Source organism: Elephantulus edwardii, unplaced genomic scaffold, assembly GCF_000299155.1.
Source record: "Elephantulus edwardii isolate Elephantulus edwardi_28Jun2011 unplaced genomic scaffold, EleEdw1.0 scaffold00118, whole genome shotgun sequence".
NCBI classification, from domain to species: domain Eukaryota; kingdom Metazoa; phylum Chordata; class Mammalia; order Macroscelidea; family Macroscelididae; genus Elephantulus; species Elephantulus edwardii.
This window is the reverse complement of record NW_006399868.1, coordinates 2,718,577-2,740,591: the sequence shown is the minus strand read 5'-3', so window position 1 is coordinate 2,740,591 and position 22,015 is coordinate 2,718,577. Positions and strand designations below refer to the sequence as shown.

Below are 22,015 nucleotides of genomic sequence, written 5' to 3'. Positions count from 1 at the left end.
CTTGTCTCTTATGCTAGTTTGTGCCTCGAAGTCTATTTTAGCAGAAATTATTATTGCTACTTCTGCTTTCCCTTCTGATTGTCATTTCCCTGATAATACCCCTTCATCCTTTGATTTTCAGTCTTTATCCTAAGGTGTGTCTTTTATAGACAGCATACTAATGAGGTACACTTTCTTATCTATTCAGCTACTCATTTTCTCTTGAATGGTACATTTAATCCATCCAAATTCAGTGTCATTATTGATAGGTATGGCTTTATTGCTGTCATCTTGCTGTGCTTTGTTTTGGCCACTGCTGGTTTCTTTGTCCCATTTATTATTCTGTGTTGCATCGATTTTATTTCTATACTTTTCTTCATTGCAATTGTTTTAATATTTGCTAACAGGCCCGTTAGAAGGTATTCACAATGAATAAATCATAGATTATAAAAAATTCAATCATTTGGTCTCCAGTCTCATTTCTGTCACCAAGACCATACTTTCCAATGACCAGTTCTTCATTTCCAACTTTTGCATTCCAGTCATCAATTATTAATGCATCATGATTGCATGTTCAGTCTATTTTAGACTGCAAAAGTTGTTAGAATTTTTAAATTTCCTCACCTTTGGTTTTAGTTATTGGTTCACGTTGTTATGTGCTATGAGTTGACTATGACTCATAGTGACCCTATACACAGTAGCTCTGAATTTGCTTTATCCTGAGCCAATCTCACTGCCTCTGATACACCTACTTCATCACCCCACTTATTGTGTCAATACCTCTCATCTGGGTCTTCCTCTCCAACACTGTCCCTTGACCTTTCCAAGCATTGTGTCGTTCTCTAAAGTATGTGAGATGGAGTCTCAAAATCCTTGCCTCCAAAGAGCAGCTTGGGTAGGTCAGTGCATATATTTGAATAATAGTTGCATTGAAAGGTCTTCCATGTATGCATATGGATGGTATCGTATCATTCACAACATTGTTCTTCAGGATATATCTTGAAATGATTTTTTTATTATGAATGCAACACTATTCTTTCTCTATTTTTCATTCCTAGCCTGGTATATCTCAGATTGATTACATCTGTGGACTCAAAGGGGAAGCTCAAAGTCAGCAATCCGAATCAGGCCAGGTACTGACTGCAGCACAATTACTCATGGGCAAGTTTAAACTAAAGATAAGGAAAATGAAGTCAAGTCAAAAGAGCCAACATATGAACTTGAGTCTATCCCACTTGAATTTAAAAACCATCTCAAGAAAAAGTCTGGGGCATTGAACATCAATGACTGAAGACCAGATGAGAGTTTGGATGACATCAAGATTATCAACCATGAAAGAAGGCAAAAGGTCATTACAAATGGAGGGGAGAAGGAGCCATATTTGTTCCCATTCCCAAAAAGATGATCCAAAAGAATGTGGAAATTATTGAACAGTATCATTAATATCATGTGCAAGTAAATTCTCGATGATTATACAAAATAACTAGAACAGTACATCAAGAGAGACTTACCCGAAGTTTAAATTGGATTTAGAAGAGACTATGGCACCAGGGATATCATTGCTGATGTCAGATAAATCTTGGCTGAAAGCTGAAAATACCAGGAGAATGTCTTATTTGTGCCTTTTTACTATATAGAGGCACTTGACTGTAGGGATCATGACAAATTATAGTTAACATTGAGAAAAATGGGAATCCCAAAACATTTAATTGTGCTCTAAACCTAGACAAAGAGAGTGAGTGTGTGTGAACAGTGCAAGGGAACACTGCATGGTTTAAAAATCAAGAACGGTGTGTGTCAGGGATGTAACATTTATCTCAAGTCCTCCAATACAAGTTGAGACAATTATTTGAGAAGCTGGACTTCATGAAGAGTCAGTCATCTGGCATCAGGATTGGAGGTAGACTCATCAACAACTTGTGTTACGTAGATGACACAAGTGTGCTTGCTGAAAGTGAAGAGGACTTAAAACACTTGCTGCAGAAGATCAAACACAACAGCCTTCAATATAGATTACATTTCAATATCAAGAAGATAAAAACTCTCACCACTGGGCCAATAGGAAGCATCATGATAGATGGAGAAAAGATTGAAGTTGTCAATGATTTCATCTTGCTTGGATCATAAGCAACAACCTTGGTACCAGAAATCAAGAGATCAGAAGACATGTTGGCAGTGGGAAAATCTGCTGTCAAAAACCTCTCCAAAGTCCTAAAAAGCAATGATGCTGGTTTAAAGATGAAGGCACACTTGATTCAAGCCATCCTCTTTTCAATTACTTGCTATGCATCTGAAAGTTGAGCAATAAGGATAGAAGAATCATCGATGGCCTTGGGTTGCGGTTTTGAAGAACACTGAGTATCTCATGGTCTGCCAAGAACAAATGTCTAGGAGAAAGTGCTCCCTGGGGGCAAGGATGGTGAAACTTTGTCTCACACACTTTTGACATTTGGTTAGGAGAGGCTAGTCCTTGGAAAAGGACATCATGCTTGGAGAGGTGGAAGTTGGATGAAAGAAAGGAAGACCCTGAACAAGATGGACTGACATAGTAACAATGGGCTCACATATGAGAATGAGAATATATGAAGATGACACAGAATGCGGCAAGATCCACGTCTGTTGTTCATCGGGTTACTAGGAATCATACATTAACTCAGTGGCACATAACAACAGCTTTTTAAGACTTTCCTTTTTAAAATTGTGTTATTTATTTTCTTGAAGGTTACCCTGTAAGTTGCTATTTTATTACCAAGTTTAAGAGTCCATTTTACCTTAAATTCTACTTGACTTCCTCTTCATTTGCAAGGTTTGTATTATTCATGCCTTCTTTTTGTTTTGTAGTTGTCCTCATTTTACAAACTGATCCCCCTTGTCCGTATTTCTAGTCTTTTTTTGTTTTTTTTTTAAAAATTATTAAATTTTATTAGTTTTAATGAACATTTACAGAGATTATTTCTAGTCTTTTAAGTTACTGATTATATTACTGCTTGGGTTAATTCCTGCATGCTGTTTTGTATGCTTATTTTGAGGTACTCTTACTGTTGGCTCCATGTGGGAAAATCTCCCTTTAGTATTTCTTACAAAGTTTGTAGTTTCTACAAATTGCCTTAATTAATTTCTATTTGGAAATGCTGTAATTTCAGTACCACATTTGAAGGGTCATTTAGTAGGTGCATCATCCTTGGGTAGCAATTTTTTCTTCTCAGTGTTTTGTATGGTATTCATAGTCTCTCTTCTCTGTATGGTTCTACTGAGAAGTCATCGCTTACTCTTACATGATTTCCTTCATAGGTAAACTCTTCATCTCCTTGTGCTTCTGTCTTACTTTGATTTTGGGAATTATGATTATGTTTTGATGTTTTCTTTTGGAGTTTATCCTGATTTCGGTTTGCTGAGCCTCTTGAATGCATACTTGCCTCACTTTTCTTATCTGAGACATTTTCTTTCAGCACATCTTCAATCATTTCCTCTGTGCTTTTTGTTTTTTTGGCTGTTCTGAAGTTCAGTCACATGTAAATTATACCTCCAAATGATGCACCACACAATTTTATGTTTATTTTCTTCATTGTTCCTATAACAGATTAGTATTGAAGACTGTGTCTTCCATTTTACCAACTTTTTTTTCCAGTTCTTTCATCTTTTACTGTTTTATATTTGAAATTTTAGTCTCAATGTTCTGAATTTCAATTTGCTGGGTTTGGTGTTTTTTTTTTTTAAATTCATTGTTGCACATTTTTTCACCCCACCCCTTCTCCACCCTGCAATGCACCCCATATTACAGACTGCTGTCATACATGAAATCCTCAATCAGATTTTCCTTTCGGACAGTTCTTCCCCTCAACTGTTCTAAAGCAATGTTATTCACTCTTTTTCCATTCTCTCAACCCTTCACAATTATGTCCTGTTTTAGACCAGTGGTGTTATGCAGTATTTGTCCTTTTGTGAATGAAATATTTCACTCAGCGTAATGTCCTCTCTTACATAATGTTTTATGAATGAGTTCGTTATCTTTCAATGTTGCATAATATTCTACTGTGTGAACCTACCATGGTTTTTCTATCCCTTCATTTGTTGACGGACACTTGGGTTGCTTCCATGTATTTGCTATTATAAATAACACAGCAGTAAACACAGGTGTGCATGCATCTGTTTGAATCATGGCTCTGATTTCTTTAGGATCTATTCTTAGTAGTGGAATTGCTAGGTCAAACTGTATTTCTATTTACAACTTCAAGTTGTTTTTAATTTCCATTTATTTAATTTACTTGGTCTTGAACTGGTTTTTTAAATTATTCTGCTTTTAGTATTTTTCAATCTGTATAAGATACTTGACTATCATTCTTTTTAATTCTTTACCCTGAAGTTCCAACCTGGTTTTTTAGTTAGGTGCCTTCTTTTGGTGTTATGGTTTCCCACTTTTTTGGAGGGGTTTGAAGTTACCCGTTGTCCCTAGGGCACTGTGGTGTCTGTAGATTATTCGACTCAACTATGCAAGTGTCTTATTGTCTATAGCTGGCTAGTTTGGCCATTCTTCGACCTCCTGTCTTCTGGAGGGTGTCGTGACAGAAGATGGAGGTGTGTTTTCACATTCTGTTCACTATTCATATAAAGATGAGGACAGAATGGTCTGCTGTTAGTTGTGTTCTGTTGTTCATAAGTTGGGGGCAGAAGCTAGTCTTTACTCTGTCCAATGGGTGAAAGTACAGGGGTGTGAGTGTGTGTGACTGGGCTGTGTGGATAATATTGCTGAATGTTGCTAGGTGGGACAAAGAAAAAGAGCTAAAACATGTAAAAAACAAAACTAAGAGTGGAGAGTAAAAGAGAAACCAAAAGTGAGAGAGGTACAAAATAGAAAGAAAACCTCAACAGAAAAGGAAAAAAGAAAATACAAGAAAAGAAAAAAAAGCAAAAAGTAAAAAAGAACAAGAGAAAGCTAAAGAAATGAAGAACAAAACCAGAAACAAAAACAACAAATTAAAAACCAATCACCAATCAAACTCCAAAACCCAAATATCAAAGGTAAGAGAGAAAGGAGGGCCCTCTGGTGAGTGGTGGGGTTGCACCTGATTGGCACTGCTGTGGTACATGACGGCAAGATGTCTGTCTGGAGCACAGTTCAGAAAATCTAGGGTGCACATCTGGGGCAGAGTGTCTGCTTATCTGAGAAGGTGCTGAGAACATCTGGGAGAGTCCAGAAGAGGTGGGGCTGGCCCAGGAATCTAGGCAGGGGGAGTGTCTGCTGGTCTAGAGGTGTCTAGGGCAGTCCACTTGGCCAGTCCGGCAGATGAGTGCAGGCAGGGTGGACCCTGAGGTGGTGGTGGTGTGTGCTGTTGAGTTGGAACTTATTCACAGTTCAGCAGAAAATCCTTTAGTGGTTTTCAGAGGCAGTAAGACACAAAGGAGGAGACTGCTCACCCTTCTCTGGCGGAGCAGCTTGTGGATTCGAACTGTATGGCTTTGGGGTTCACTGTATGCTCTTACCACTAGGCCACCAATGCTTACAATGTAAATTCTGAGCAGGGCATCAAACCTGAGTGAATAGGTTCAAACCTCTGGTGAAAAAAGTTAGGGAGAAAGGTTTGTTTTTCTAAAGCACACTCCATATCTCAGTGATTAGTGCTTGTCATGGCTTTCTTTAAAGCATTCATATTTCACTATAAAAATCAGTACCACTAAATGTGAAATGTTACTAAGTTATTTTTGAGTATAATAAAGGAGACTCATTTGGAATATATTCAGTCATTTGGCAGCTGTTGTCTTTTAAAGAGTCATTTAAATGTATGAATGCACTAATTAGTAAGAATTATATTTTATCTGTTCATCCACTAAGTAACAGTTATTCTATTACAGTTCAGAGAAAATCAGTAAAACATTTTTCTTTAAATTATCTCTGAAAATGTATAAGTTATACAGCAACACAATCTCTTTTCCAGTAGATCAAGTAGTTTGTACAAATTGCATACGAAAAGGAAGTAACAGTACATTTTGGGGAATATATGCTTTCTCAATTCTGCTTATATAGTGGATATGGTGTGCAAATGGAAAATAAAGCACAGAGCCAAAAAAACAAAGCAAAACAAGAAAGTATGCAAAACATTTTATTTATAATAGATCAACATTTTTGACATGAAAGGTAGCCACTTTCAATTTCTCAGGAATGCCTAGAATCCAACAGTTTCCAAAATGACTGACTAGTGAGTCAACAATTTGATCAAAGCGTGTGAAAGAAATAATTTTAGAATTAATTTCTTTAATGGCTTTGCCTCTGGCAAATCATTTGATAAGCCTGAATGTGTGGAAAGCTAGTTTTCCCAGAAGTGAATGTGATTTAACTATGTTTCAAATGTATTAAACTAGTTTTATACAACAAATAGGAGAATCACCTGTGTGCATCAACTGTGCTCAACCAAGAATCTCTTTATCAAAATACTTATCTTTCAAAAAGGTTTCACATTAACTGGTCGGACAATCAACACCCTGGTTCCACCTCCAAGTCCATCCACCAACTGGTACACTGACTTAAGACTCTATGTAATATATATATCAAATACAGTAACAGTCACAGACGTGAATGGGCGATGTGGGAACTAACCAATAAACTAGCCAATGCCATCAGAGGGAAAGAGCAGTCTCACCATCCTTAACTTTTCGGTACTTCTCCATCATATACAGGATGAAAAGCTAATACTTGAAATGCAAACCATTAGAAAATGTCTTAAATAAAAGACTTCACACAATAATAAAGGTTAAATTTCAGGTTCAAACTACATTTTCTCCTGTATTTCAATTTGAGAGAATTTTCACAACTGTTAGCATGTCTCTCACACTCGCTCTTGAGCATTTAAATATATGACACACCAGATGGTAAAATTCACCTTGGTGAGCACTCCCCACATGCGTGCTCTCTCCTCATACATGGTAAGTCCGTTACACGTGTGTGAATACAGGGGAGGGTTAAATAGCACTTAAAAAATAGTCATGAGAGCGCTGCCATGTGGAGTTTCATTATCATCTATTTCCTGTAGGGTTTGTAACTCAAGTTCATCACAGTATCCTCAGGAAATACTGTGTGAATGGAATGCACACAATTCCTACAGAACACACAAGCTGAAGTCCAAAAGGCACAGAGTAATTAATGCTGGTGGCTCTTTCCAGTCGGTTAGGAAACAATAAAAAGTCTGCATTATTCTTTCATAATTTAAATACTTAAGTAATCTCCACTTTTATTACTTTATAACAATGACTTCAAATTTACATTATTTTTAAGTACCATTGTAAAGCTCAGTGTATAATACAGGTATTTGCTAATATCCCACCCCAAAATTAAAAAACAAAACAAAACAAGAAACTCTTCACTGTATAATATATATACATATATAAAATTATTTTGAAAGACAAGAACACAGAAGAGGGACTTGGTACAAACTATAAACTCCATTTTCTATCACCACAGTTATAACCCAAATAAACAAACATACAGCAATAATCAATAGCAGTGCAAATATCTTTGGAGATTAGGATAAAATGATAATGAGAGAACATAAAACAGAGGAAATGAAAAAGGCAAGTACTTCAAGTTCACGGACCCAGTCAGCTTCGGTCCCGTTAGTGTTCACTGGAGGTTCCTTCCGCTTTTACTTCTTTCTCTGGAACACATTGGCCAGCATGGCCCCGGAGGTGGTCAACTGGCCCATTTTGTTCAGAAACTTGGTCTTTGTATCTTCACTCACTAAGCTTACAGCAATTGACATTGAGCTGGGGAAGAAAATGTAAAATCCATGGAAAGCAATTAAAAAGAACACTCTATTCCTATTTACTTACGTGCCATTGAGAAAACCAATCTGAAATCCTGTCCAAAGAAAACCCAGTGCTGATGGGGGAGTGACAGGGTGTAGGTTAGGAGGACGTTGGGAAGAGGCGGAATCTTAGCTGTCATTTATCAGCTGCGTGACCTGGGGAAAGTGGTGGAATTGCTGTTCCTTTATAAAATGGGGGCAGGTTTTGTATCTGACAAACTGTTTGTTGTTGTGTACCATCGAGTTGGAAGCGACCCATAGCTGACCCTCTGGTGGGTTTTCAGAGGCAGTTAATCGCATGGGAGGAGATTGCTTATCCTTCTTCTCCTGGGAGCAGCTGGTGGCCTCGAACTCCATGCCTTCAGGATTACAGCGCAGCTTCTTGCCATTAGGGTGCAGTGCCAGGCACAAAGCAGCACCTGTCAATGGTTACTCTTCCTGTCGGCACTACCTCGGTTATTTCTTCCAGCAAGTTTAGAAGGTGAGATGTTAACCTCCTTTCAGTTAGTGAGTCAAGGAAATCACAGTGAGGTTCTGTACTGTGTAAAGGGTAATTTTAGGATTGCAATTCTTCAGGTCTTTTGGGTGGAAAGCAGGCAGACCTTAAACCTTCATTTCTATTAACCCCAATAGCTTCAAACCCTTTTCTTGAACTTTCTTTTTGACCAACTTGCCTTCAGGGAGCAAAAGAATCTTAAAAAAATAATTAAAGAGTGACTACCATACTGCTGACTTAATACTCTTCTGCAGGGGATAAAAATCTAGTACACATTTTTAAGCCCCAACTACGCTGCAACAGACTCAGTTTACTGGTCGCGTCGTTTTGGACAAGACACTTTAGACTTTTCCCATGAACCATTTCTTCATCTGCAATACAGACTGCAATTCCAATTGCAAAACAGTCTGAGGATTAAATCAGACAAAGACTCTGGGCATGTTAGGAATAATGAGGCAAGACTCAACAGCTTAGCAGGCGCTGGATGAATTTACACAGGAAGTGCGGGCTGCCCAGCACCTCTGGTTCCAATGAGTCTTTAAAAATGTGTCATCAATTATCCATTTAAGAACCAAACAAGCCTTCCACCTTGAGACTCTCCATCCCTCGCTCTTCTGCTCGTTTATCAAGCTGGCCTCTTTCTCACTGCTGGGGTCTGCTCTTTGTTGCCTTTCTTCTGCACACGAGGTAACCCACAGAAAGACCAGTACTTGATGCTTGGTTCTTTAACAGCAAAATTCACCCACTCTCAAACTTACAAGTATCACGTACATGAAGATGACTGCAAAATGCTTATTCTGCATTTCCCGAGATCCAAACTCTTTCCTGAGACCCAACTCCATATTACTCTATTTGCTAAAGTCAACATCTCAATCTTTTTTCTGATCTAAATTTTAGCAACAATTGCCTTATATTCATTTCTACCAGTTTCCTTTCTTTTCCACCATAAATATTCATATTACAGAATGTCTTCTCCTTTCCCCAATCACTCCTTAATTCTGTGTCATTATTCAATGATTTATATGTTTTCCTTTAATGTTCACTGACAATACTTTATAACTGATTATTCCAATGGTACTGGATTAGGTCTCCTTACATTAACAGATCAACATTTTAAACAATTACTTCATAGCATATCCCAGCTAACATTTTTTTTAACAGCCACTTAAAACCTAGGGATAAGGGAGGCTGCCATTCAAAGAATTCAGCAATCTAATTCTTGTTTTCCTGACCATCAGCACCAAGGATCAAGTTTGCCTAGTCTGTTGTTTATCACTCTTACCTGGGAACTCACTGGATATGCAAATCCTCAAACTGCACCCCCACCATATAGATCTTCTTCCTTCAGCACCAGAACTCTGCAGATTCTGACACACACTAAGGTTGTTGTGCCTTGAGTCAACTTCTACTCACAATGACTGTGAACGGACCAGAGCCCTGCCCTCTCCTGTGTCGTCCTCACTGTCTCTGACACACTCGAGCTCACTGCTACAGTTGCTGTGTCAATCCATCTGGTTGAGGGCTTCCTCTCCTTTACTGACCCTTCACCTTTCCAAGGATGAGGTCCTTCTCCAGGGGCTGGCCCATCCTACTAACATGCCCTAAGTATGCAAGGCAAAGACACACCATCATTGTTTCCAAGGAGTCCTCTGGCTCCACTTTCTCCAAGTCAAACCTGTTCTCTTGGCAGTTCAAGGGATATTACTTAGTATTCTTCTCCAACACCCCAAATAAAACTCCCAAGAGCTGGTAAATGAAGGATTATAAGTTAAATCCATCCCTCTGCCAAGTGGTGTAAATAAAGCTGAATTGGAACACAGTTATGCCCCCTGGTTTGCAGGTGTCAGTGGGGGCTTTCTTGGCACAATGGCAGAAATGAGTAGCTGTGATAGAGACTATATGGTCAGCAAAGCCAAAAATATTTACAGAAGGTATTTTCTATCTTTGTAGAAAGTTTTGGTGACTTCTGGCCAGCTGGATAAAGTCCAAACCTCTCAGGGTAGCATTTGCAGCTCCATAATGTTTCCTTCCTTTTCACATCCTGGTGGGGCAGTGGTTAAGCACTTAGACTACAGGAGAAACATGCAGCTGTCTGCTTCCATAGAGATTAACCAAAATACCAGGAATGACCAAAATCCAAACTTATAGCCATCCAGTTGCCTCTGGCTCACAGCTACCCCACAGGCCAAGAGAAACTGTCCCAGTGTGTTTGCAAGGCTGTCTCCACATGAGCAGGCTGCCACATCGTTCTCATGGGCAGTGCTGGCTGGTGGGTGTGGAGAGCAGACCCTTCGGTCAGCACCTGCTCTCTTAACCAGGTGCCCAATGGCTCCTTCCTGTAAAGAGGCAGCTGTGGAAATCCTTCATATGGGGCTTCTCCTCTCCCTCAGGGGTCGCTAAGAGTAAGGACTGACCGGAAGGCACAGGGCAACCTACCTTTACGACTCATTCTCCAACACAAATTCCACCTTCTGGCTTTACTTACAATCTCCTAGTCATCATCTGTTATAATTTTGGTTCGTTTGCTGACATTTCTGCATGTAATCCCTTTCCACCGTTTTGGCTAACAGTTCATATTTGAAGAGTCGTGTACTCTTTCCTCCAGGAAACATGTTTAGTAGTTACTTCAGCTTTGGTCTATATGGTGGAACTGCTGCCTGTCACTCTGCTTTCCCCTGTGAACACCGGGCGGAAAAGGACCCTGCCTTACACTCCCGCTCATCTTTGACAAAAGCCTGAGGGAACGCTTTGAATTTTACTGAATGCTGGGTGAATATAGGAAAGGTGTCAAACTGCTATGCATGTTCTCTTCTGTTTGTGGATCAAGGCTTTCCGAACCTTTCGGAAACAGTTCCACGGTAAGCAATGCACCATGCATAACGTCCTAGACTGCACAACATACAAAGACTCATGAAGTAACATGACCCTTTCCACATGGGATGTAGTTCATTACCTGTTGTTGTTAGGTGCCACTGAGTAAAGCACGACTCACAGTGATCCTCTGAAAAACAGATACGAACCTTGTCCTATCCTGGATGTGCCATCCTTACAATGTGACACATATGAGCCCATCCCTGCAGTCACGGCATCACTCTGTCTGGTTGAAGGCCTTTCATTCTTTCACTATCCCTCCACCTTCCCTAGCATGACAGCCTCTCCAAGCAACATGCTCACGTATGTGAGATGAAGCTTTATCATCTTTGCCTCCAAGGAGCTCTCATTCATTCACTTTCTAGTCAACCCCACCTCTCGTGAGGTGGTGGTGGTGGGTTACTTATCCTAACAGATGGAATGCACCGGAGGGCATACTCTAACCTGAAACTGCACCAACAGTGCTCAAAACCACTAGCTCGTGTATAGCCATTGCACCCTGAATGCACTCAATCTCGTCTAAACCACCAGCCTGTGTACAGCCGGAACGCCCTGAATACACCCGATCTCATCTAAACCACAAGCTTCATGCTCACATTCCCCTGCCATCAGCAGGGCACTTTCCAGAGATGAATACCTTTATCTAAACCTATTCTTCCATCTTGGTACTTCCTTTTATTCTTCAAGGCTTTCCCACTTACGTTTCTGATCTGTAACAGATTTGTGATCGAAAACACACAGGTGATCAACGGAAGGCTTTCTTAAGTTTAGTCCCGAAGGGTGAACGGGTATGAGACAGGCAAAGAGGAAGAATATTCCTGGCAGAGAGAATCCTTTAAGACTTGGAGAACAAAAAAGCCTGGCATGACCATGCACTCATAGCCTCTCGGCAGTCTCTTCGGACCGGGCCCCAGGGCAGGAAGGCCACTCTCTATTTATTTAGCCAGCAGCTGAGACAGGGTTGACCAGTCATATCTGACTGGAGATGTGTATCTCGTGCACTCTTATGGTTTCTGGACATGAATCCTTGTGGTGGTTCCTCTGGTTCTGTTATAATTTCTTTGACATTTATGTGAAGCTCTCACAATGACTTGAGTTTCCTGATAGCCCCAATGGGAGGATCCGCATAACCTTGATTTTCCCCACATTTGCTTTAATTACAGGAATTAGTAAATCAGAGATTAACCGACTGCTAATTTTGGTTATCTTCACCTTCATTGCCTGATGTTTATATGGCATTCTGTTACTAAACAATTGAGGCTGAGCCTTCACATTTGGAAACACAAAGGAGGAGGAACTACTAAACAAATGTAAACTACTGCCAAAAAGATTTTTACAATGTTAACTGAAAACAAAAAGGATAAAAGAAATCCATGTCACCAACCCTCATAATCTGAACTAGGAAAATATAGTAGTGTTTTTAAAATCATTAGGAACAATTCAGACACAAACTCACCACTATCTCCTCTAAAAAATTTTTTCTTAAAAAATCCAACCATTCTTTTAAAGAAAGTTTATAATTTTGTCAAAACAGCAAGAAAGGGTCATGTTAAATGGAATGGTTTTCAGCCTGAAAAGGTTTACATTGACAAAAGATGGAAGCATCAGCAAGGGTAATAAATATATGCACTAAAATAACACTTAACCATTAGAGAGTGAACCAATTTATTATACTAGGAACTTAAAGAGAACAAATCTGAGCATTTATCTTTCCTTTACTATATGACTTATACATCAAAGTCATCCATTATTGGGAGGAGAAAAAGGTGAGTCAAGGAAATAGGAAAGATTCGGTGTGAAAAACAATGTATACGAACTCTAAGTAAACCAGTATAAAAGGTTTATTCCTTTTTTAAAAAAAGGTATCCAATATTGTAGAAACTGATATATAAAAGCAGAATAAAGAATAAAGCATTTACACCACAAGATAAAGGTAAACAAGCCAATTGCAAAATGGGCACAAGATATGAACAGACACTTCACCAAAGAAGACATTCAGATGGTCAACAAGCACATGAAGAAATGTTAAAAATCCCTAGCTCTAAGAGAGATGCAAATCAAAGCAACTATGAGATATCATCTCATCCTAGTCAGAAGAGCAAAATTTAACAGAACAGCAAACAACAAATGCTGGCAAGGCTGTGGAGAAACTGGAACCCTTATTCAGTGTTGGTGGAAGTATAAAATGGTGCAACCACTCTGGAAAACAGTATGGCACTTTCTCAAAAAGTTGGAAATAGAAATACCATTTGACCCAGCAATTCCACTACTGGGAATATACCTGAAAGAAACCAGAACTGCCATCCAAGCAGATATATGCACACCCATGTTTACTGTGCCTTTGTTTACAATAGCAAAGAGTTGGAAACAACCCAAGAGTCCATCAACAAAGGAATGGCTAGAGAAGCTGTGGAATATTATGCAGCACCAAAAAAACGAACTCACGAAATATACAAAATGAGTGACCATGGAGGACATTATGCAGAGTGAAATATTTCAGTTACAAAAGGACAAATATAATGCCACTGTTATAAAATAGGACTGACATGGGGGTTAGAGGAAAACGAAGAAAAGAGGGGATACATAATGTACACAGCATTGAAACAGATGAGGAAGACAACTGTATAAAAGAAATATATGATCAAGTATTATTGGCATGACAAGAATCCAGAATAAGAGATGCATAGCAAAGTGGACTTGGGGGGGGTAAGCAAGGGGAGGGACAGACTGTATAAAAATTAAAGACCCCCCCACCCCAAAACAGAAAAGTGAACTGGCAGGGAGGGAGGCAGGGAGAAAAATACGCAACAATGAATGAATGGAAATCCAAGTTGCCTATAAACTTTCATTAAAATCTCAATAATAGTAATAAAATAAAGCAATTCTCTTTCCTTTACTGTATGAGTCACACAGTTAATTTGTTGCCAAACAGATATGGGAAAGTTTAGAAAAATGATCAAGTATTAGCACAAACGGGGAGGCCTGGCAGCCTAGTGGGAAGACGTGTGATACCAACCCAGAGGCAGCAGCCTGAGTCCACCTCTACAGAAGAAACGGGCAATCTCCTCCCGTGCAATCTGCTGCCTCTGAAAACCAGCTGGAGGATCAGCTACCAGTTGATTTTGACTTGATGGAACATAACAGTAACAATTATCACATATAGCCTCCAATGGATTAGTGGATGTAGGTATTCATCATTAATATAGTTGCTGACATCACACACTCAAAAAACCCAACAAAACAAATCAACAAAAAATCCAAACCAGACATTGTCTGCTTCATGATAAAAATCCACTTTATTCTGTGAAGTAGTTCTGTTAGATAAAAAAGAAGCAAATCTGATTAAGTCTTTAGACTTAAACTTAACCACCAATTTTCAGCTATGGTATGTTAAAGGTCATCAGGGTGTAACTAATAAAATCCAGATGGAAAATTTTGTGGGGCAAATGACCCAATTTTTTAAAAAAGTAAACTGAATGGAGTGAAAAAAGAGCTGGAAAGGGAAATTAAAGATAAAAATCAACCAACTGCAATATATAGAAATCACTTTGGTCTTGAGTCAAAGAAATAGGCAGCAAAGAAAAGCAATCAAACAAGTTGCTTATAACACTTCTAACTAGAAATGTGACCACATGCCAAGTAACTGCTCTTAAGAGGTTATGATTATTTTGATATGATGAAGCTGTTTATGTTTTTTAAAAAACAGTTATTTTGCAACAATGAATGAATGAAAACCCAAAATCTCTGTAAATGTTCATTAAAACGAATAAAATTTAATAATAATTAACTGCCCCTCCCAAAAACCCCCCAGTTATTATTATTCAGGGATACAGACTGACATAGAGGGGAAAGTCGGTAGGGTGTGGCTGACACAATATTAATTGTGTTTTTATACTTATTTAAAATTTTCTATATAGTAAAAAATTCTTAAAAGTCAGTAAGACCAGAGAAAGCTGAATAACATGACAAAAATCAGCTTCTAAAAGTCAACTTTCTTTTCCCCCAGAAAGATTATATAATGGAAGCAATCTGAGGTAAACACAGGAAAAAGATGTTTATATTAGCAGTATTTGAGAAATATATTTGCTGGATATAATTTCTCTCCTTCCAAATGTATGACTATCAAAGTACAAAGACGACAAATGCCTCTCTATAGCAAGGACACACGGAGAAGAGTGGGTCAGCTGGACAGAATGTAAAAGAAAAAAAATCAACCTCTTACCCTTGCGGCTCTTGGACAGTCTTGTTCTCTACTTTTTGTTCACATTCTTTTATCATAGAAGTTAAGATAACCTGACAAAAAGAAAACTACTTTAGTGAAGTCTAGTTTACACAGGGACATACTAAAGTTTGATCTAAACTCTTGGCTAAAGGGTTAAACCAGGCTGCTCCTTGGAGGCAAGGATTCTGGGGCTTCGCCTGACATACTTTGGACATGTTGTAAGGAGAGACAAGTCTTTAGAGAGGGACATTATGCTGGGTAGAGTAGAGGGACAGCACAGGAGGGGAAGACCCTCTATGAGGTGGATTGATTCAGTGACTGGGGTAATTGGGATGGGTGTGTCAGAGGCAATGAGATTGGCACGGGATAGAGCACGGTTTAGGGCTGTTGTACAAAAGGTTGCTATGAGTCGCAAACGACTCGACGGCACATAACAACAACAACAACAACAACAACATTGTTAATAACAGTATACAATGTCAAGTTTTAGCAGTTATTTAAAAAGTTTAACTGCCAGACCAAGTGAACAAATAGCTTTTAAAGATCTCAACCACAAAATCGTTCATTTGGTTTTCATTAGCCTTGTCTTTAAATCTAGTGCACTTTCTCCTTTAGTTTCCTCTACCAACTAATGTCAAAAGCAAAATATGTATATTCACACCCACACATACTTAGAGCAGTGCTGGTGGCCTAATCGTAAGGAGTTGTGCTTCTAAACCAAAGATGGAAAGTTTGAATCCACCAGCTGCTCCACACGACAGAGAAGGGCAATCTCCGCCTGTGTGATTTGCCTCAGTACTGAATCAACACCACATAACAACATACATTTAGTACAGACACATACCAGGTAATACAGATCCACTCATAGCCATTGTAATCATCACACAAGGCTCCGATGCATAACATGTGCTCATTCAGTGTGACAATGTGCTAGTGAACTTAAGAACAGCAGTTTCACTGGAGTGCTGAGGTGTCAGTGACCGCCATGTACCAACAAGACAGTGGGAAAGCTGAGAGGGCATTCAGACCATCAGGATGGAAAGGAGACCGTGAAGGGAGAATGAAGAAGGGGACTTTCTGTTTTGTTTATTAAGGGAGAATAAAGCATAACAAGCAGGAAAAAAGATGGTAGAAAACAAGTGAAAGACAGAACAGAATAAACATAAATTTTTATAGAAAACATGAAGGAAAGCAGGAAGAGAAGTAGAACAGAATGAAAGAATTACGAGGAAGTGGTGAAAGCAAACTTTCTAAGAAAATTAATGGACAGAGATAATTAACATTCGACTACATTTTACAGTTATAAAGTGCTTTAAATACACTCTCTAACAAAAATCTGTTAATATTCAGTGATGTATAAGGTACTATACCCACTGTCAAGAATTAAACCAGTTCCCCAAGATTTCCTAAGTAAGATTTCTTACTTGGGAATTACATGGGGCTGGATGTTAAAAACAATTAGCATTTCATAGTGAAACATAAAGAAGAGTGAAAGCCCGCACAGGAAATGCCCAACTGAACACGGCCACTGATCGTGGATTCTGGCCCCAAGCAGTTCAGCAGCTCACCTCATGCTCTGGAGAAAGGTGCTCCATGTCAATGCGTAAACATCTGAGACCAGGTAAAAAGTGGTTAACCATTAAATCTTCCGAAATGACTTAAGACACTGTAGTTAAGAGAATTAAACAAACCACAACTGATACCTAAATAGAATGAAGATTACTTGCTTACTGACTTCAGGCAACTGACTTCCTTAAAGACTCCCACCTATAAAATCAATTATCAAGTCAATTGTGAAAAACCAGTATGATTTGTAAACTCAATTCATAAAAAGATTAAGTCAATTTTGTTTTATTATTTCTGTCTTCCACTTGTTTTCTGACACATTCAAACATTTTTTACAGCTGATACGAGTTAAGAATTTTACATGAATATATGAAATGAATCTAAAATTAAATGTCATTTAATACTTAAATGATATAAAGTATGGCTAGTTAGAGAATTATTCCCGTGAGTTACATGGAAAGTTTCACAAGAGGTGAATTGCTTGAAGCTGTTGCATTTCTTCTGCATGCTGCTGCTAAGTGTGGTTGACCAGCACTCCTACCGCCCCTACAAACAAGAGCTCTGAACCTGCTCTATCCTGAACCACCTACCGTTTGTCTAAGATGTTTAATTCTCATTAGCAGATTCACACACAAGAAAATCCTCAGTCCTACACCAAAAGATTAGCAAAAACAAAATATACATATGTATTTTAAGTTAAAGACAATATAGTCGCTATATACCATTGTCCTGATTTCTTGCTTTAAATACCCTTCTGGATTCCCGATTATTGGTTCTCCTGATTGAACTGGGTCAGAGAACTTTTAATTATGTAAGTTTGGTATTAATTACACTTCCCAGTTTTCACCTTGCTCATTTCTGTCAGCTCTGGCACATTCTCATCAGGGTTGTTAATTAAAAAAATACTCTTTTTTTAAAAGAAATATTAGGCCATATTAAAATAGGGAGAGGGACAGGTCAGTTCTCATATCAGTATTTTCTGAAACAAATAATGTGATGCCTAATAAAAATGAATTAAAGAAAACAAAGCATCCTAGTAAACAAAACAAAGTAAACCAAATAAAAGATTCAGTGTCACCAAGTTAATCCACACTCTGGTGACCTGCATCTGGGTTCCGAGGCCATTAATCTTGGAGGAGATGGCCCATTTCTCTAGATGAAGTGACTGGTGTATTTGAATGGCCAACTTTTTTATTAGCAGGTTGGCATGCAAGATACACGTGCTCTTAATATGTAACTACTGCCTTGAAAGCAGTTGTAAATAAAAATTCGACATCATTTCAAACAATGAGAAACTTGTGATTTAAATAAAACACCAAATCTGGTGCTATCAAGTTGATTCCCACTCAAGCAGATGCTACAGGAAGAGCAGAGCTGTCCGTGGGGCCCCAGGCTGCCACATCTTTCTCCTGCACAGCAGGTGTTGGAACTGAGAACCTGCCACCTAACTAACGTCACTTTGGTCAACTGTTTACCTATGACTCAGCGAAGACGTCCTTTCCGACTCCGAGCCGACCTCCCAGTCCGCTTTCCAAGGCTGTCAAATGGCAAGGGGAGGAGAGGGCCCATCTTTCCCGTCATGGAGCTGCTGGTGGATCCAAACCACTGAAGAGGCGCAGCTTGCGGATCAGCAGTGTGCCTCGCTGTGGGCTATGTGCCGGAATTCTCTATGAATTAACAGTGGTTCTAAAAGTAGAGAAGGGGCTGCAGTGGCTGAGGTCAATGGAGTGCGGCTAGTCACCCAAAAGCAGTGCCTCTTGGGCAGTTTGAATCCACTCAGCAGCTCTTTGTGAGAAAGATAGGTAATCTCTGACTATCTGACTTACAGCCTCCAGAAACCTGCTAAGAGGTCAGCTGTGAGTCAATTCCAACTTGAAGGCAATGAGAGAAACCACAATATATGGTATCGCGTAGTACCAAACACACTGTCGTCAGGCCAGAGGCTGCAACCCAACAGTTACGCAGTCTTGTTTAGTACACATCTGGGAGCAGGACCTTTGGGTTACTAGGTAAAAGTCTGATGGGGAAAGGACTGAAAAATCGGGGCACGGACTGAGAAGCTGAAGGTGTCGTTACAATGGAGGCAGGAAGCAGGCCATTTTCTTCTTACTGTGTGGCCCTACCTTTTCCCCATGGAATTACAGAATCTCAAGAGTTGGGGGGGGGGACACATAAGGATCATTTGCTTCTAGCAGACATCAGGAATTCTCTCTACCTCATCCTTCAAGGATGGGCATGAGGCTATGAACGTGAACAATGACAACACAGTCTCAGTTTTCTAAGAGATCCCTGAATTTTCAGACAGCTCAATCAAAAGTTTTCAAGCAAAAAAACCCCACCTGATTTCTGCAACTTCTGTTGTTAGTGCTGTACTGTAGCAACAGTGTGTCTGATTTCACCTCTAAGTCTACTCTTATCCAGGTTAAGAGTGACATTTTTTCAACTTTGTCTTAAACATGGTTTCTTTTTTTTTTTTGCGCTTCATTAAACATGGTTTCTTGAACAATTATTGTGCAGAATCCTACTCATCATGGTTATTCTATGTGTGCCTACAAAGAGATGACATCAGTGCTGAAAGGAGTTCTGTACGATGGTGTCCTGATCAGCAGAGTCTGCAGCGGACAGCTGAACAAATTTAGACAAAGGGATCTTGCCCACGCCACTCCGTTGACTCAGTACAAGTTCTGACTCCCAGAACTGATACTTTGAATACTGACATTTGAGTACTTCAGCAGGGACCACTGTTCTTCCCCTTACTGTATTCTTCACTGTACGTGCTCTAGTATAACTCTGCATATCTCAACACACAGCAGCAGTCATTCTTTATCCACGTTCAGATACTGCTTTTGAAATTGTTGCCTTTCTCACTTGGAAAATACACTTTTACAAAAGGAAGAATTTTGATCTTTTGACTTTTTAATTTTCATTGAGGCATAATCTTTTAGAAACTTCTGCTACATAGGATTACCCATGACTTTTTACTTAAATTTTAAACATCAACTTTCCCTAAGTCTAGGGAACATGTATGAGTATCAGCGTTTTTTTCCTTCATTGAGACACAAACTCAAAATGTCATTATTACTTTACGGCAAGGACCTGCCACTTCCCCATTCCTGAGGAGTTCTTCCCTGGTGATTTAGAGTATCAGTTCCCTTTTCCTCCTTCCTCTATCTCCTTCAAGCTGAAAACGCCAACAAGAAAAATAAAACCCCAGATGGTATGTTCTGCTTTTATTGGAATTAGACTCATAAAAGATACACAGATAGTTGAGGTGTACAATCTTTAAAATGTAGTCTCTCTCTGTTCACATATATTTCAGTCAAGAGACTGAGTCAACAGTATCAATGGTATTCTGTAATGTATTTATTCATCTTATTGAAAGGTACCTGTAAACATTGCTTTTTACTTTGAACTGGTATATACAAAGTTAAACCATAAATATTAATCCTGAAACTCTTTGCTCTCTCTCCACTTGAGTATCACTAGGAATCTCTTTCCAGTATTACTTATTTCTGTCATGGTTATTTGATTATACTGTCTGCATGCACTTATATAGCTTTAGAAGTTCATTTCTGCTCTGGTGGCCTAGTAGTGAGGACCTGCACTGCTAATCTAAAGGCACAGGGTTCGAATCCACTAGCTGCTCCTGGAGAAAGACAATCTCTTCCCAAATGAGTCATAGGCTCTAAGAACCCACTGGAGGGTCAGCTAGCAAATGGTTTCAACTTGAGGGGACAGAACAAGTATAGTCTTTTTTCATCTCTTATTTCACTTTTCTAGAACACTTGTGCTTTGTAAGACAAGTATCTCGAAGCTGAGATTCAATTTGCCTGTAGAAAAGAGAATACTGCCCATTTTTACCTGCACTTTCTTGTTAGTTTTATTTTACTAGGGAACTAACATAAAGTCGTAAAGACAGCATTTAACTGATGATTAACATGCTTTAGTTACAGTTTAATGGGTTTTTTTAATACTACAAAGCCCAAAAGTAGTCATTGCTATTTTAGCCTTAGTTTAATCATTTCTAAAACCCAGTGTTGACACCGGATTAGAGGATTTCCCAGCTCTCTCTGCCCTCTCTGGAGAAGAGTAACCGTGCTAGCTATGTTCTTATCCAATAAAGGGTCTCTCTCTAGGTACTGACTGGGTACTGATGATTAAGCAGTCACTGAAAAATCTAAATACCAGGGAATACAAAAAGCTTATAACAAGAACGTAAAGGGAAGAGAATAACAGAAGTTTCAGCTATAATTAATTTTGTCCTAAATTTCTTGCCTAGTTATATTATTAACAGAGATAAAACTCAGACCAAGTATTCCACTGATAATTTTCAAAATTATTCCATGTGCAATCCCAGAAGATTTAAAATTATTTTTTTAAAAGATGATAAGAGTTATAGATGAAGAAGTCACTAAAATTTTCAGTTTTCCATCATCTTTAGATGAGCTGAAGATAAAAACCTTACTTCTCATGCTTCAACCCCAGAGACCCACTGTAAGACTGGTTACAGAGCACAGACATACATTCTTTGGCAAGGATACAACAGCAGGAAAGTGCACTGTAGGCTTCAAAAAGATGAGTGGCAATGTCTAGTCTTTTTGAATCCACGATTTGTAAATTGTTCACCAAGGCTAACTTATGCAAATGTGGTATAACAACTGTAAAGGGGGAAAAAACCAAATTGTTACTTAAAAATAAACACCCCAAAAACTAAGCCCCTTAAATTAACATGTGCACATACAACATGAATGCATTTTATAATAATTTACCATTTTGATTAAAAAAAAAGAAAAAGTCTTTCAAATACTGCCACTCTGAGGCGTCTTCAATGTATGACTAAACCATTTCAGAGCATCTTCGTGAAAAAGTAAACCAGGATAAAAGAAAACATTAAAAAATAAAAAGTGAATAATGTTCCAGATAAAACAACTGATTTGTGAAATAAAAACAAGACCAAAAAGTACTTTGGTAACAGAATTAGGAAAGCAGAAAGGTCACCAAGAGGGTGAATGATGAAGAGGACTGCTGAATAAGGGCCAAGGATTCAGAGTCTGTCCAATAAGCCGCTATAGCACTTACCTGTCC

The 22,015-nt window shown here is 38.9% G+C and overlaps 1 protein-coding gene across 1 annotated transcript in view; it reads right to left on the bottom strand.

Moving 5' to 3' along the window:
* Positions 1–7,162: 7,162 nt before the first annotated feature.
* KIAA1468 (KIAA1468 ortholog) overlaps positions 7,163–22,015 on the bottom strand; it is a 102,542-nt gene continuing 87,689 nt past the window's right edge. Inside the window, exons 26-29 of the mRNA XM_006892755.1 lie at positions 21,472–21,588; positions 16,933–17,021; positions 15,365–15,435; positions 7,163–7,734 (exon numbers count right to left, since the gene is read on the bottom strand). Of these exons, the coding sequence (XP_006892817.1) occupies positions 7,614–7,734; positions 15,365–15,435; positions 16,933–17,021; positions 21,472–21,588 (398 nt within the window). The 3' untranslated portion in view covers positions 7,163–7,613. The remainder of the gene's footprint in view (positions 7,735–15,364; positions 15,436–16,932; positions 17,022–21,471; positions 21,589–22,015) is intronic.